The 16549-nt window shown below is 44.3% G+C and overlaps 1 protein-coding gene across 1 annotated transcript in view; it reads left to right on the forward strand.

Annotated features, from left to right (window-relative positions):
- Positions 1-16549, forward strand: part of LOC127575302 (CUB and sushi domain-containing protein 1-like) — a 2402828-nt gene that overhangs the window by 1478815 nt on the left and 907464 nt on the right. The window contains 1 exon segment of the mRNA XM_052025075.1: positions 7542-7629. Within this exon segment, the coding sequence (XP_051881035.1) occupies positions 7542-7629 (88 nt within the window).

Raw genomic sequence — 16549 nt, forward strand, 5'->3', positions numbered from 1 at the left:
TTGCATTCAATGCACTAATTATTTCCATATTTGTTAACATGCTGTTAACAGCTTGCCAGAAAACAATGTAACAGAAGAGAAGGAAATAAGTTTAATGGATCATAACACTGAGAATTTTCATAAAGAGCAGATCCAATTGACTATAAACTGTGGTAACTCACACTCAGCTTTTCTATTACAGATTTAATTATTTTCATGCAAAGGACAGGCACGGTAGTGTAGCAGTTAGTGTAACGCTATTATAGCACCAGCGACCCGGGTTCAGTTCCGGCCACTGTCTGTAAGGAGTTTGTACGTTCTCCCCGTGTCTGCGTGGGTTTCCTCCGGGTGCTCCGGTTTCCTCCCACATTCCAAAGACGTACGGGTTAGGAAGTTGTGGGCATGCTATGTTGGCGCCGGAAGCGTGGCGACACTTGCAGGCTGCCCCCAGAACACTCTACGCAAAAGATGCATTTCACTGTGTGTTTCGATGTACATGTGACTAATAAAGGTATCTTATCTAAGTCTGAATCTGAAAGGTAAGGTGCAACTTTAGTTCAGATGCTGGTACTTTCATCTACGGATCAAGCTTTGTGAATTTACTAAGTTCTTGGACTGAGGAACATGATGTACACTGACACTCAAATCAATGACTGAGGGAGCACCAGGTGAACAGATGAGTCATTTGCCGAAGACAATAACCATTTCACGCAGTTGCACAGTTACAACTGCACGGCATGACTTGGAGAACAGAGAGACATCCCAGAATGCGTTCCTTCTTCAACCTACACCACCCGCTGCATCTGCTGCTCTCCTTGCGACCTCCTCTACGTCAGCGAGGCTGGACGCAGATCGGGGTGAGGGGGTCGCTTCGCCGAGCACCATCGCTCCGTCCGCCGTACCAGCTGAGATCTCCCGGTGGCCGGCCATTTTAAATCCACTTCCCATTCCCACACCGACATGTCTGTCCTCGGCCTCGTCCACTGCCAGGACGAGGCTAAACGCAGATTAAGGGAACTGCACCTCATATTCCGCCTGGGTAGTCTCCAACCTGGCGGCATCAAAAGCGAATTCTCAAAACATCCGGTGACCCCTATCCCCTCTGTCTCTTTCCCCTTTTTTCCTTCCTCCCTGCCCCGATCCAACTGGGCCCCATCACCCTATCACATTTTTGTTCAAGTTGTGTCTGATTGGCTAAGTGTGTGGCAACTCAGCCAATAAGGGGAAGGCAGGGTAAAGCGGACCGGCCATTTTGGAGTGGCCATTGCGAGAGTGGGCCAGCGTAGGAGAGGGAAGTTGAGGCTTTGGCTCGGGGCTTGGGTGAGGAGGCACAGGCGAGTAGCAGGTAAGATCAGGTAAGGTTTTTATTTGTAGTTAAATAAAAAGACACCGAATTACAACTAATTAAATAAAGTAGGGATGCAGGATCAGGTGATGTGTTGCCGCTGCATGATGTGGGAGCTGGTGGACCCCATTGGTGTTCCTGGTGAGCACATCTGCAGCAAGTGTTGGTTGCTCGAGGAACTCAGGCTCAAAGTTGATGACCTGGAATCTGAGCTTCAAACACTGCGGTGCATCAGGGAGGGGGAGGGTTACCTGGACGCCATGTTCCAGGAGGCAGTCACACCCATTAGATTAACTGCTTCAAACTCAATCTGTGGTCAGGGACAAGAGGGTTTGACTGCGAGTGAGGCAGGTAGGGGGATCCGAGAGGTGGTGCTGGAGGAGCCTCAGCCCTTGAGCTTGTCCAACAGGTCTGAGATTCTTGCTACCTGTGTGGATGGGAGTGGGGGCTGTAGGAAGGATGAGCAGCTAAACCATGGTGCCGTGGTTCAGGGATCCATTCAAGAGGGGGGGAGAGAAGAGAAATGTAGTTGTGATTGGGGACAGTATAGTCAGGGGAATAGACACAATTCCCTGTCGCAAGGATCGTGAGTCTCGAAGGCTGTGTTGCCTGCCTGGTTCCCGGGTTCGGGACACCTCATCTGACCTGCAGAAGAATTTGGAATGAGAGGGGAAAGATCCAGATGTCGTGGTCCATGTGGGTACCAATGACGTAGGTAGAACAAGGAAAGGGGTTCTGCTGAGGGAATTTGAACAGCTCGGGATTAAATTAAAAAGCCGAGCCGAAAAGGTAATAATCTCTGGATCGCGACCTGAGCCACGTGCAAATTGGCACAGGGTCAATAAGATCAGAGAGTTAAATGTGTGGATCAAAGGTTGGTGTGGGAGAAATGGGTTTGAATTCGTGGGACATTGGCACCAGTATTGGGGAAGGAGGGAGCTGTTCTGATGGGACGGGCTCTACCTGAACCACGCTGGGACCAGGGTCCTGGTGAATCGCATAACTAGGACTGTGGATAGGGCTGTAAACAAAATAGTAGGGGGGTGGGTTCAGCAGATTGGAAAGGAATGGATGAAGTAAAAGGGAAGGAGAGTGCAGGAGAGGTTACTGAAGTCTCCAGGGTTAAAAAAAACAAAACAGAAAGTTTAGAAAGGGATAATAATTGGAGAAGAAGGGTGGTGAGTACAGGACTGAAGGTGTTATATTTGAATGCACACAGTATACAAAATCAGGCAGATGAGGAGCTTAGAGCGCAGTTAGAAATTGGCAGGTATGACATTGTGGGCATCACAGAGTCGTGGCTGAAAGAAGGTCACAGCTGGGAGCTGAACATCCAAGGAGACACATCCTGTCGAAAAGACAGGCAGGTGGGCAGAGGGGGTGGGGTGGCTCTGTTGGTAAAAAATGAAATCAAATCCTTATCAAGAAATGACATGCTAGTACCTTTCCTGTAATACCATGGGCTCCGATCTTGTTTAGCAGCCTCATGTGCGGCACCTTGTCAAAGACCGTCTGAAAATCCAAGTCAACAACATCCGCTGACTCTCCTTTGTCTCTCCTGCCTGTTACTTCCTCAAAGAATTCCAACAGATTTGTCAGGCTAGATCTCCCCTTAAGGAAATCACGCTGACTTCGGCCTATTTTATCATGAGCTTCCAAGTACCCTGAAACCTCATCTTTAATAATGGTGTCTAAAATCTTACCAACCACTGAAGTCAGGCTAACCGGCCTATAATTTCCTGCCTTTTGCCTCCCTCCCTTCTTCAAGAGTGGAGTGACATTTGCGATCTTCCAGTCCTCCAGAACCATTCCTGACTCCAGTGATTCTTGAAAGATCACTACTAATGCCTCCACAATCTTTTCAGCTCCTCTTTCAGAACCCTGGGGTGTAGTCCATCTGGTCCAGGTGACTTACCTATCTTCAGACATTTCAGCTTCCCAAGCACCTTCTCCTTAGTAATAACGACGACACTCCCTTCTGCCCCCTGACTCTCTCGAATTTCTGGCATGCTGCTGGTGTCTCCCACAGTGAAGACTGATGCAAAATACTTATTCAGTTCATCCTCCATTTCTTTGTTCCCCATTACTACCTCTCCAGCATCATTTTCCAGTGGTCCGATGTCCATCCTTGCCTCTCTGTTTATTTTAATTCTTTCATCTACAGAATTAATTACTCTCTAGGTTCACGATTACTGTATTCTGTCTGAACCATATTTACATCATGGGCCAGAAAACCAAATGTCTACTTACAAGTTATCATCATCGTTTTACGTAACATGAACACAGATATGATACAAAGTAGATGCGATAGTGGCATTTAAGAGGCTTTTAGATCGATACATGAATGTGCAGGGAGGGGAGGGATGTGGATCATGTGCAGGCAGAAGGGATTTAGTTAAATATGGCATCGTGTTTGGCACAGACATTGTGGGCCGAAGGGCCTGTTCCTGTGTTATACTGTTCTGTGTCCTATGTGCTGGACCTGACAAGTAGCAGATAAACAAGTGGGCTGATCAATCTGATGTCAGTCAAGGTGTGATTGTCACCGTGTCAGGCTGAGCACTCCCTTGGCACACGCTCTCCATCAGCTTACCTGCTCCCTCAGTATTGTCCCACTGTGAATCAGAACCAGAATCAGGTTTATTATCACTGACATATGTCGTGAAATGTGTTGTTTTGCGGCAGCAGTACAGTGCAAGACATAAAAATTATTGTAACTTACAGAAATAAATGAATGATGCAAAAGAGGAATAACGAGGCAGTGTTCATGGGTTTGTGGACCGTTCAGAAATCTGATGGCAGAGGGGAAGAAGCTGTTCCTGAATCATTGAGTGTGGGTCTTCAGGCTTCTGCACCTCCTCCCCCATCGTAGTAATGAGAAGAGGACATGTCCTGGGTGGTGAGGGTCCTTAGTGATGGATGCCGCCTTCTCAAGGCACTGCCTCTTGAAGCTGTCCTCGATGGTGGGAAGGGTTGTGCCCGTGATGGAGCTGGCTGAGTCTACAAACCTCTGTAGCCTCTTGCGATCCTGCCCGTTGGAGCCTCCATACCAGGCGGTGATACAACCAGTCAGAATGCTCTCCACTGTACATCTGCAGAAATTTGTAAAGCTCTGGTGACAGCTGTTCTCTCTGAACATTATTGTTGATAGTAATATTGAACTTATTGGCCCAGCTGTTCTTTCTGAAGTACACTGTAATGATTAGTGACCTGTTACTGCAGCTTGTTTGGATGAGTATAAAAGTTGAAATTTCAATTGGTGTTGAAATAAAATCAATTTAAACTTATAAACTAAATTTAACAACAGTAGCTTCAAAACTGGACTCTTGGTGTTTCTCAGTCCACATTTTTCACTGAATTCCCCACTTAGGTTTCCTCTACATTTGGGATGTGTTGGTTTCGATAAAAAGCAATTCACCGCGTTAATAACATGCATCAAAAACATGTCTCCAGTGGTGGGAGAGCCCAGGACCAGAGGGCACAGCCTCAGAATTTCAGGACGTCCCTTTATAGCAGAGATGGGGAGGAATTTCTTCAGCCAGAGGGAGGTGAATCTGTGGAATTCATTGCCGCAGACGGCTGTGGAGGCCAAGTCATTGGGTGTATTTAAAGAGGAGGTTGATAGGTTCTTGATTAGTAAAGGCGTCAAAGGTTACGGGGAGAAGGCAGGAGATTGGGGTTGAGAGGGAAAAATAAATCAGCCACGATCGAATGGCAGAGCAGACTCGATGGGCCGAATGGGCTGATTCTGCTCGTATGTCTTATGGTCTCATATGTCGGACCCGGTTATTTTCGAATCTGCAGGATCTTTCAGGAGTCCAAGAATGAGTTGAAAACAACTTGGTGCTTCACAAAGTTTTATTGGAAAAGTTTAAAACAAGGAAACAGTCACAGAACACACGACACTGGCTTTACTGCTGGGAGACAAAAAGAACTAAAGATGCGTTAGGGCCGGGGAGGGAAGTGAGCAAGAGAGAGATGGAGGCAGGAGAGAGATTAACAAAAAATGACACCTTTTATACCTTAGGTAAGAGGTACTTCTCAGCTAACAATAGTCCAATCAGGAAACCTATCAGATACCTGTGGCAAAACCAACCAGTGAGGAAACGCATATTCACCTGATGGAGAAACCAATAAGCCAGGAAGCGGCCATCCCTTGTGCAGCCACTTGAGGTGTATTAAACACTATACATGTTAAAAAAAACTGCCTAAAACACTCAAATGCAACATATATAAGATCGTATTGTTAAGACAGAATGAAATTTTGAGCAAATTATGCATCGAGTTTCCTTAACTTGGCTGCAGTTACAGTAGCAAAAAAGCGAGTTCTAAACTCCTTAGGCCTGGGGCACTGCTAGGTTTGGGAAATGATAGACTTGAGTTTGGACCAGGCTGGGTCATGCTTGTCCTGTACTTACTCCTGACCAGGGTGATTTGCTTAACGTTACTGGTACGTGACCAGCATCTTTCAGATTGTTGTACTTACAGTGTTGGCAGGGTCAGTTCTGGAAAACTGGTGAATCCTCAGCCCCGGGTCAGCTTCGTATGGGCTGAGGTTGGGTCATATTTAACTTTACACTGCCGAAGACCTTGGTCCTGGGCTGGCACTTTGGCAGGGTAGCCGTCCTTGCTCAGACGAGATTTCTCCTCTGGTTGCTGAGCTGAGAACGACTGATTCCTTGGAGGACACTGTTCACTTGTGAATTTTAGACAAAGCTCGGACTGGGTTCTGTTGCCAAGGTTCCATTTCAACTCCCTTTCCCCCAGAGCTCCCTGTCTCTCACTCCTGGCACTCATTATCTGTCACAGCACAGAGTCAGCGACTGGTTTGAAGAGTTCAAAGTTAAAACTCAAAGTAGAGTTTATTGTCATCTGCACAAGTCCGTGTGTGCACAGGTGCAATGAAAAACTTACCTGCAGCAGCATCACAGGCACAGAGTATCAGATAAGCAGCATTCACAAGAAAAACATAAATTGAACACTATTTTTGCAAGAAAGAACACAACTAGAACAAAAAAAAATGTCCATTTTTGTGCAAAGTGATCGAAGTGCTAAACTGTAGTGATTCGGGTTTTGCTGGTTGGTTCATGAACCGAATGGTTGAAGAGAAGTAGCTGTTCCTGAACCTGGAGGTGTCAGACTTCAGGCTTCTGTACCTCCTGCCCGATGGGAGCTGCGAGAAGATAGCATGGCCCGGATGGTGGGGATCTTTGGTGATAGATGTTGCCTTCTTGAGGCGGCACCTCATGTAGATACTACAGATGGTGGGGAGGGATATGCTTGTGATGTATTGGGCTGAGTCCATGACTCTCTGCAGCTTCTTGCATTTCAGAATGATGTTACAGAATGATGGACAAAGCCTGCTTCTCTACTTCAGTTGGGCAAAGCAATGAGGGTGCTGAATGGGGAGTGGTCAGTGTTATCCTGAACGTAAGAACCCCAATGTGATGCAGCAGGAGTTGGTTCATTCACCTCTCTAGTTCTTGCCCCTTATCTGAAGCAATGTACCTGTGATGCTGCTGCAAGTAAGTTTTTCATTGCACCTGTGCACACATGGACTTGTGCAGATGACAATAAACTCGACTTTGACTTTGACTGTGTGATTTGTTGCACTCTCCCTCTTCTTTCCTGATCATTGCCAGCAGAAATTAAATGAGTCCGACAAATTAAAATATCACAGGCCTTGTCTATGGAACAGCAACTCTCCTGAGTACCTGGTTAAAATTAGATGAGCAACTTTTGGTGCAGGAGAAGCTGCCTTGAATAAATTCTCAAGTGGTGCTGATATTAATACAACAAGGAAACAAGACTTTTGGCTTCAGTGATGTGCAATCCTGAGCAACACAAGCACGTTATTGTGACTTAGATCTGATGGTTAATGGCAAAAAGGGCAAGGTAATTTGGAAATTTTATCATGAATTATGTCATAAGATTAACCTGATATACAAATCACTTCATGAACAGTCTGAGTAAAAAGAAGTTAATACATGGATTTCTGAACTTACTCTCTTGTGAGGTCAGAGTATTTACTTCAGATTTGGTTTGAATGTGTTGTAAATGGCAATGATTACATTTGCGGAGTGATTTAAGACATACCGTGTCGTTCTGTTATATTTACTTTCATAAATAAATATCAATTATAACTGGTAGTATTTCAATTACACTTGTTGCAAATGTGACCCGCTGATAAAAGTTACCATCTCTTTTCATGCTGCAGTGAGTCAGGGAGGAGTTGCCCTAGAGTCTGGCATGTGTCCCGATCCAGGAGTTCCAGACAATGGCAGAAGAACCGGCACTGACTTCAGGTAAGCAAGTGTCATCATTGACATGAGGAACATGCAGATGCTTGTCCAGATACAATACAGAGCAGGAATCAATTAAACACTTCAATTTGATCGTTGTTGGGTCAGCACTGTAATTAAAAGAATCTGTCAGATTTTGCACAGTGATTTATAAATTGTTTATTGCTGACTGATACCTCACATCACCTTTTACTTTATTGTGGCATGCTCTTTGGGTGATTTTTACCAAGGACGTACAGGCACCATTGTACTGGGACCGCCAATACCTCATCAGAGAGATATGCAGTAATATCATTTTGTCTTCCAAGGTTTGCATTTCATCTCCTGCTGATTTTTCTCAAAATTCCAGTCACGATGGTAAAATGGACATTACCGGAGTAGAACTTCAGAACCTGGTGTTCCAAAATCAGGAATTCAAATTGCAAATGGGCAGTTGGGAAATTTAGTCACTGTTAATGAAATAAACCTGGAATGTATCATGGTTGCCCTGAAACTGCCAGATTGTAATAAAATCTAATTTGATTTAGTAAAGCTCTTGAGGAAAAGAAACCTGCTGTTGTTCTCCAGTGAGGGCTGTATGTAACTCCAGACCCACATGTTAACTGCACGTTGAAATGACTGAGCAAGCCACTCATTCTGAGGGCAGTTTGGGTCAGGTAAGAGATGCCTGCCAGCAATGTCCACAACCTGTGAATGAAAATAAAATGAAAGTCTTGCCTGTGGACTTTTTGAGCAAGGTATCACATAAATCTGTGAAGAAAATTGTTTCTGAAGAGTCCTGTGGTCAAGTTTAAATTTCAGTGAACTTAACCTTCTGGTTGGTAAAACAAGATAACTAGCATTGAAGCTTACTGTAGCCTGGTTAGGAGACTCAATTCCAGTTCTATTGATGTGAAACTAGAATACTGTGTGACAGGCATCCAAATCCATTTTGATGCAGTATAACAATTGCACAATAATGTTAAGAAGCTGGGAAATAGCAAATGATTTTTATAGAATAAATTTGTTTTCACTTGCATTTCAGGGTGATTTCAGATCTACTTTCCTATTCCATGCCTTGTCACTAAATTGTTAAACTGCTATAAATGAAAGAAAGTAGACTACAAGACAGGGTTCTCCAGAGCTTTCTGTTGTAGAAGAACATCTCAATATACAAATAAAGTAATTTTGAGCTATGGTCACTCTTGCGACATCGGAATGGTGGCAGTCAAATCGTGCGCTGCAAACTCCCATGAAGCACTGTGATAATGTTGGTTGATGTTACTGACTGACCTTTAACAAAAAACAGTTCATAATTTAATAATATCGAAGGATGTCCTGACATAAAAAAATGATAACTGGATTATCTGGGTTACAACTTGCTTTGTGTTCTCCATTCATCTGCTAACTGAAAGAATAGGGGATAAACCATTGACTTATCTCCTGTGACCAGAATGAACATTCACCTAGCTGTTGCAAATCTTCAATCTACTTCATGGCAACCACATCATTGGAGGAAGACCTCAAGGTGGAGAAAGACTTTATACCAGTTTCGTCCCAATTGCTTTCAGTAAGAAAATCTATCACTTTGTGGATGCTTGACAGAGCACAACATCCCAAAGTTGCAGTCCTGATGAAGGGTCTCAGCCCGAAACATCCACTGTTTATTACCCTCCATAGATGCTGCCTGACCTGCTGAGTTCCTCCAGCATTTTGTGTGTGTTGCTATGACATCCAAAGTAATTGGTTTATTATTGTCACATGTACAGAGGTACAGTGAAAAACTTGGTTTTGCATGCCGTCCATACAGATCATTCCAAACATAAATACATTGAGGCAGGCACGGTAGTGTAGCGGTTAGCATAACGCTTTACAGCGCCAGCGACCTGGGTTCAATTCCGGCCACTGTCTGTAAGGAGTTTGTACGTTCTCCCCGTGTCTGCGTGGGTTTCTTCCGGGTGCTCCGGTTTCCTCCCACATTCCAAAGACCTACAGGTTAGGAAGTTGTGGACGTGCTATGTTGGCGCCAGAAGCGTGGCGACACTTGTGGGCTGCCCCAGAACACTCTACTCAAAAGATGCCTTTCACTGTGTGTTTCGATGTACGTGTGACTAACAAAGATCTTATCTTATTTTAGTACAAGGGAAAAGCAATAACAGAATGCAGAATATAGTATTACCGTTACAGAGAAAATGCAGTGCAGGCAGACAATAAGGTTCACTGGCCATGACAAGTAGACTGAGAGATCAAGAGTTTGTCTTTATCATACAAGAGGTCCATTCAAGAGTCTTATAACAGCGGGATAGAACTTGTCCTTGAGCCTGGTGATGCATGTTTTCAAGCTTTTTTATCTTCTGCCTGATGGAAGGGGGGAGAAGAGGAAATGACTGGGGTGGGAGGGATCTTTGATTATGTTGGCTGCTTTCAGGGATTTGGTGCTTCCAGGGAAATCAGTCTGCAATTGTTGCATTGTTGACTTGCTCACCAAATACATATCCTCATATTTCAGTGATTCATGATATCAGCACATAAACAACAGCTCTCTATTAATGGAAAGGTGTTTCTCAGAACCGTTCTGAGACAGTTTCACTGACCATGATCAACATGAAGTTACCAAGATTCAGATCTATAAAATACAGTCATCATGTCTACAAACCTCCATGGATGGAAAACCCGGGTGAAGTCCCAGCGGCGCCTCAGAAATCCAGTGAGGTAGCACCAACGATATCTCCAGGAGATCTGACACAAGAAGTGAGAAGGTTCCCACATTAATACCAGCATCCTTACTGAAGACAACATCACCAGCACTGAAGCAGTGATCCTCACACACCAGACGTTGTCTGCAGATGCCAGATTTTCATCTTCCCAAGCAAGCCCCCTGCTTTCAGCTCGTCTAAAGTCGGAGATCCTGTGGGGGTCAAAAGTAACGCAACAGGCTGCATTAGAACCCCAAGAGACTGCAGATGTTGGAATCTGGAGCAACAAATAAACCGCTGGAGGAACTCAGCAGGTCAAACAGCATCTGTGGGGGGAAAGGAATTGTTGATATTTTGGGTCAAGACCCTGCATCAGGTCTAAGAGTGACATAAGAAGCTGAGAGGTGACGGGTAGAAGAGGCAAAGGGCTGAAGAAGAAGGAATCCAGTAGGAGGACAGTAGACCACAGAATCTCTGTGTCTCTGAAACAGAGCCACGAGTTTCCCAAAAGAAACTCCCACAAACAACAGTGCATTCGTGACCAGATGAATTGCTTTTGTGTTGTTTATTTTAAACCTTTTGACGATACCAAAAATAACCTCCCCTTGAAACCTTACCATGGGATATTTTACCCTGACCTGAGGTGTTATATAGGGCCTTGCTTTAATGTCTAATGCAATAGATAACACCAGCGATAGAACACACTGAGCTTACAACCTCATTTATGTGTGTGAGTCCCCAGACTGGGAATTGAATCCATAACCTTCTAATTCAAAGGCAAAGTGCTATCGAGAGAGCCTGCAAGCCAAACAATTGGAAGCCTTAGAATCTCCACAGAAGAGTACCAGGGAAATAAAAGTAATGAGTAGAAAATGTGAAGAGGCGGAGGTGTCCCAACACAGGTTTACCACTCTGTTAATAGTAGGAGGAAGTTCAGAGAGTTATTGGATTTGCAGTGGTATTACATAACCAGAGTCAGGAGCAGAATATTCCTCATTGAGTCAAACAGCACTGAAACAAACCTTTCAGTCTTTGGAATCCCACCCCGACTATTTACACTGAAGATGTTATCTGAGCCAGTTCCATCAGGGGTACAGCTCTCCCCACCATCGAGGGGTGATGCCTCAGGAAGGCGACATCCATCATCAGCGACCCCCACCATCCGGGCCGTGCCCTCTTCTCGATGCTGCCGTCAGGTGGGAGGTACAGGAGCCTGAAGACCCCACACCTCAAGGTTCAACAACAGCTTCTTCCCCACTGCCGTCAGGTTCTTGAACCCACCTGAAAAACCCCAACACTAACTCAGACTATATTTTTCTCTCTTGCAATCTTGCACTGGTGTCATTATGTTTATCTTGTCATTTACTTTGCACATGTGTATTTTCTGTAGAATTTATGTTAGTTTAAATTTATGTTAACTTATGTTTTCTGCCCTGTATTGTACTGTGCTGCTCCTGCAGACAGCTAATTTTCACAGCATTTATACCCTGGGTATGTGTGTCTCTGACAACAATAAACTTGAACTAATCCCAAATTATTTTCCCCACATTCCCATCAATTTAGGGCAGGCACGGTAGTGTAGCGGTTAGCGTAACGCTATTACAGCACCAGTGACCCGGGTTCAATTCCCGCCGCTGTCTGTAAGGAGTTTGTACGTTCTCCCCGTGTCTGTGTGGGTTTCCTCCGGGTGCTCCGGTTTCCTCCCACATTCCAAAGACGTACGGGTTAGGAAGTTGTGGGCATGCTATGTTATCACCGGAAGCGTGGCGACACTTGCGGGCTGCCCCAGAACACTCTATGCAAAAGATGAATTTCACTGTCTGTTTTGATGTACATGTGACTAATAAAGATACATTATCTTATCTTATAAACTTGCCCCAGATTCTACTGTTCACCTACACACGAGGGGCAATTTAACTTATCAACCTGCACATCCTTGGAGTGTGGGATGAGACTAGAGTATTCGGAGGAAACCCACGCATTTACAGGAAGAGTGGTCATACCCCATACAGCACCCAGTGTTGGAATACTCAAGATGCCAGGGGACACCTGAGGATAGAAGTGCAAAGTTAACAACTCAAGCCATTGCCTGCATGGATTGTAAACTTGCTTGATGGCAGAAGGCAGTGGTTACTGAAAAGGGAAACATGCTCTAACCCCAACTCTTATTACAACTGATCCCAACACCAACCAACCTTGCAGACTTCACATTTTAAAAAAATGTTCTGTCCTCTTCCCTGGCCCTGAACAATATTTGTTCATATTAGACTTCAGAATAGTAAAAGGTTCAGGCAAGGTAGAAGTAAGCACTGTATTTCTTTTGGATTGGGGTGGCACAGTAGTGTAGTGGTTAGCGTAACACTATTACAGCACCAGCGATCGGGGTTCAATTCCAGCTGCTGTCTGTAAGGAATTTGTATGATGTCCCTGTGACTGTGTGGGTTTCCTCCGGGTGCTCTGGTTTCCTCCCGCATTCCAAAGATGTACGGGTTAGTAAGTTAACATGGGTGTAATTGGGCGGTGCGGGCTCGTTGGGCCGGAAGGGCCTGTTATCGTGCTGTATAAGTAAAGATTTTAAAGTTTTGTTTTAATATGGCACTCGTACGATATCTGTTACCCTCCAGAAAGATTAGAGATTAGACATAAACTCTCTTTCCCTTTGGGTTAATTAGCACCTTTGAAATGGAGCTGAGTCAATATTTGTTGGGAATTGGGATTGGAAGTGAGAGAAGTATTTAATAGGACTGCACGATTTTGTGTTTCTGCAAAGGACTGGAGAAAGAAATTTAGTGTACACAAAGGAAAGGCATCGATAGGTGATAAAGTGAGAGAGTCTATTATGAATGAAGAGGTGTCATTGGGATCCTGAGCACCAGAGAGTTTCTTTTATGTTCAAATAAGAGAAATGCAACATTTAAGTATATTCTGGCTGTGTTTGCAGAGACCTGCAGGACATAGTCAGCATTCTTCTTTCTGCCTCATTTGTCCTTGGCTATTGATTTGAATTTTCTGGCATTTTCAGACCATGTGATTACATCAGTGACAAATGTCTTATTATTAAGTTATGGTACCATTCCATGAGTTGTTTTGAAGACAAGAACAATGTCTATTTATCACATCTGCTCGAAAGGCCTTCACTTTTTTTGTTCTATCTATTGAATTAGAAATGATTTAACAAGAAATGAGATTTTATACTGAAATGATTCAGTGAGCAGCCTGCAGTTGCGTCAAATAATAGCAGACCAATTGACAGAACAATTAGTCAATGCAAATATAGTTAACTTTTATTAAAATTGAAAATTAAGGCAGAGCCAACAAATCCATTACTTTTACTAAATACATTGGCATTTAGAAATGATGTAACACTCAGTGTAATTTATTTTAGTAACTATAGTGTTTGCTGGTGCAGTATTGATCCTAATGAATCTCAAGAGAATGAAAGTAACACAGTTTTCTTATTGATATTGACTGTATATTTTCTGACGTTTCTGTATGTACTTTTCAGCCTAATTAGGATATCATAAGAAGCACCATCACAGTTTTGGTTACCCGCTTAAAGGAACTCTGGTTAGACCACACTTGGAGTATTGTGTTCAGTTCTGGTCACCTCATTATAGGAAGGATGTGGAAGCTTTAGAGAGGGTGCAGAGGAGATTTACCAGGATGCTGCCTGGATTGGAGACCATGTCTTATGAGGATAAGTTGAGTGAGCTCGGGCTTTTCTCTTTGGAGAGAAGGAGGATGAGAGGTGACTTGATAGAGGTGTACAAGATGATAAGAGGCATAAATCGAGTGGACAGTCAGAGACTTTTTCCCAGGGTGACAATGGCTAACACGAGGGGGCATAATTTTAAGGTGATAGGGGGAAGGTATAAGGGGGAAGTCAGGGGGTAAGTTTTTCACACAGAGAGTGGTGGGTGCGTGGAACGCACTGCCGGCAGAGGTTGTGGGGGCAGGTACATTAGGGACATTTAAGAGACACTTAGATAGACACATGAATGATAGAGAAATGGGGGGCGATGTGGGAGGGAAGGGTTAGATAGATCTTAGAGCAGGATAAAATGTCGGCACAACATTGTGGCTGAAGGGTCTGTACTGTGCTGTAATGGTCTATGAAAGACGTTATTAAGCTGGAAAGAGCGCAAAGAAGATTTACAAGAATGTTGCCAGGTCTCAAGGGCCTGAGTTATTGGGAGAGGTTGGGCAGGCTGGGACTTTATTCCTTGGAGCGTAGGAGACTGATGGGTGACCTTATAGAGGTGTATAAAACCATGAGGGGCACAGACAGGGTGAATACACACAGTCTTTTTCCCAGGGAAAGGGAATCAAAACCTAGAGGACATAGGTTGAGGGTGAGAGGGGAAAGATTTAAATAGGAACCTGAGGGGCAACTTTTTCACCCAGAGGGTGGTGCGTATATAGAACGAGCTGCCAGAGGAAGTGGTTGAGGCAAGTACAGTAACAACATTTAAAAGACATTTGGACAGGTACATGGATAGGAAAAGTTTATGTGGGCAAATGAGACCAGTTTAAAATTGGACGGCATGGACGATTTGGACGAAAGAGCCTGTTTCCATTCAGTATTACTCTATGACTAAGTTCAGGGTTACCACGAGTTTAATTCTTTCAGTGTAGCCACTCAAGGATGTAATTGATATATGTCCTGAGATGCATGTCACTAGCTTAGAGACTTGCCTGTCCTTTCAATGAGCAATTATGAATTGTCAGTCCATTTTAAATGGAGAGGGTGATATGGTGGTTAGTGCTGCTGCCTCACACCCTGAGACCTGAGTTCAATCCTGACCTTGGGTGCTGTCTGTGTGGGATTCCCCCAGGTGCTCTGGTTTCCTCCCATATTTCCAAGGCTTGTTGGCTGGTAGGTTGGTTGGCCACTGTCAATTGCCCTTGGGATGTGCGTGGCAAGAGAAAGAAGAGGGAGTTGATGGACATCTGAGGGAGGATATTTGAGGGAATGGGATTGATGGGATTCACCGAGAACTGGCATAGACTTCAATGGGCTGAATGTCCTCTTTCTATTTGGTGATTACGTGAATTTTACTGCAAAAATGATCACTGAGACGTGAGCTAATAACACGTTCCTTGTGTTCCGTTCCCCATAGCACTGAAAACTGAGAGTGTGCCCCATTCATTTTGGTGCCTTTTAGAAAATAGGAAATAGAACATAGAACAGTACAGCACAGAACAGGCCCTTCGGCCACAATGTTGTGCCGACATAGCTATTCCCTTCCACCAACAGAATGCCCATATCCCTCTAGTTTCCTTTCATTCATGTGCCCCCAATGAATTTACCTGCACCACCCTATCAGGCAACGCATTCCAGGCATCTGCCACACTCTCAGCAAAAAACATGCCCCTCACGTCTGTTCTGAACCTACCCCCTCTCACCTTAAATGCATGCCCTCTGGTATAGGATCGCTCAATAATGGGAAAAAGATATTGCTTGTCCACCCTATCTATGCCCCTCATCATTTTATACACTTAATGTTGAAGATTGGAAAGAAAATGTTTTGGAACAGGCTTCAGGGTCTCTGAGTCTTGTCTCCAAGTGTGGTCTCACCAGTGTCTTGTACGACAGTACCATGATCTCCCAACTTTTATACTCAGTGTCTTGACTGATGAAGGCCTCCTGGTCAAGGTCTCTGAGTATGACATGGAACGCTGATTTTATTTTGTACCTTCAACAACATCAGCATGGAGCAGTAAGGTGTCATTGTCTCTGCTGGCACTTGTGGTTGGACTTAGCCCGTCTGCTTAGTTGTATCACGGTTAGACCCTTTCCATTTCTTTCATGTGAAGTTATTAATCATAATCAAAAAGTGCAATGTCCTTTAGAAGCACTGGGGCACATATGAGCCAAGACTGATTGTGAGTGTGGAATGTGATTCAGGCCCAGTATTCGAAGTACCAGTTACAGCCAGTCAGCTGCCTTGGGCAGGCCAGGTTGCTTGCATTCCCAATACCAGACTCCCAGATAGACACCCTATTCCAAGCTCGGTTGCACCAAGTGATTCTCTGCTGGACAGAGGGAAAGGTTCAAGGATGTGCTCAAGGCCTCTCTGAAGAAATCAAAGTCAAAGTCGAGTTTATTGTCAGATGCACAAGTCCATGTGTGCACGGGTGCAATGAAAAACTTACCTGCAGCAGAATCATAGGCACAGAGCATCAGATACACAACATTCACTAGAAAAACATAAATCAAACATAAATGATACAAAATTATACAAGAA

This window comes from Pristis pectinata, chromosome 10 (assembly GCF_009764475.1).
Source record: "Pristis pectinata isolate sPriPec2 chromosome 10, sPriPec2.1.pri, whole genome shotgun sequence".
Classification (NCBI taxonomy): Eukaryota; Metazoa; Chordata; class Chondrichthyes; order Rhinopristiformes; family Pristidae; genus Pristis; species Pristis pectinata.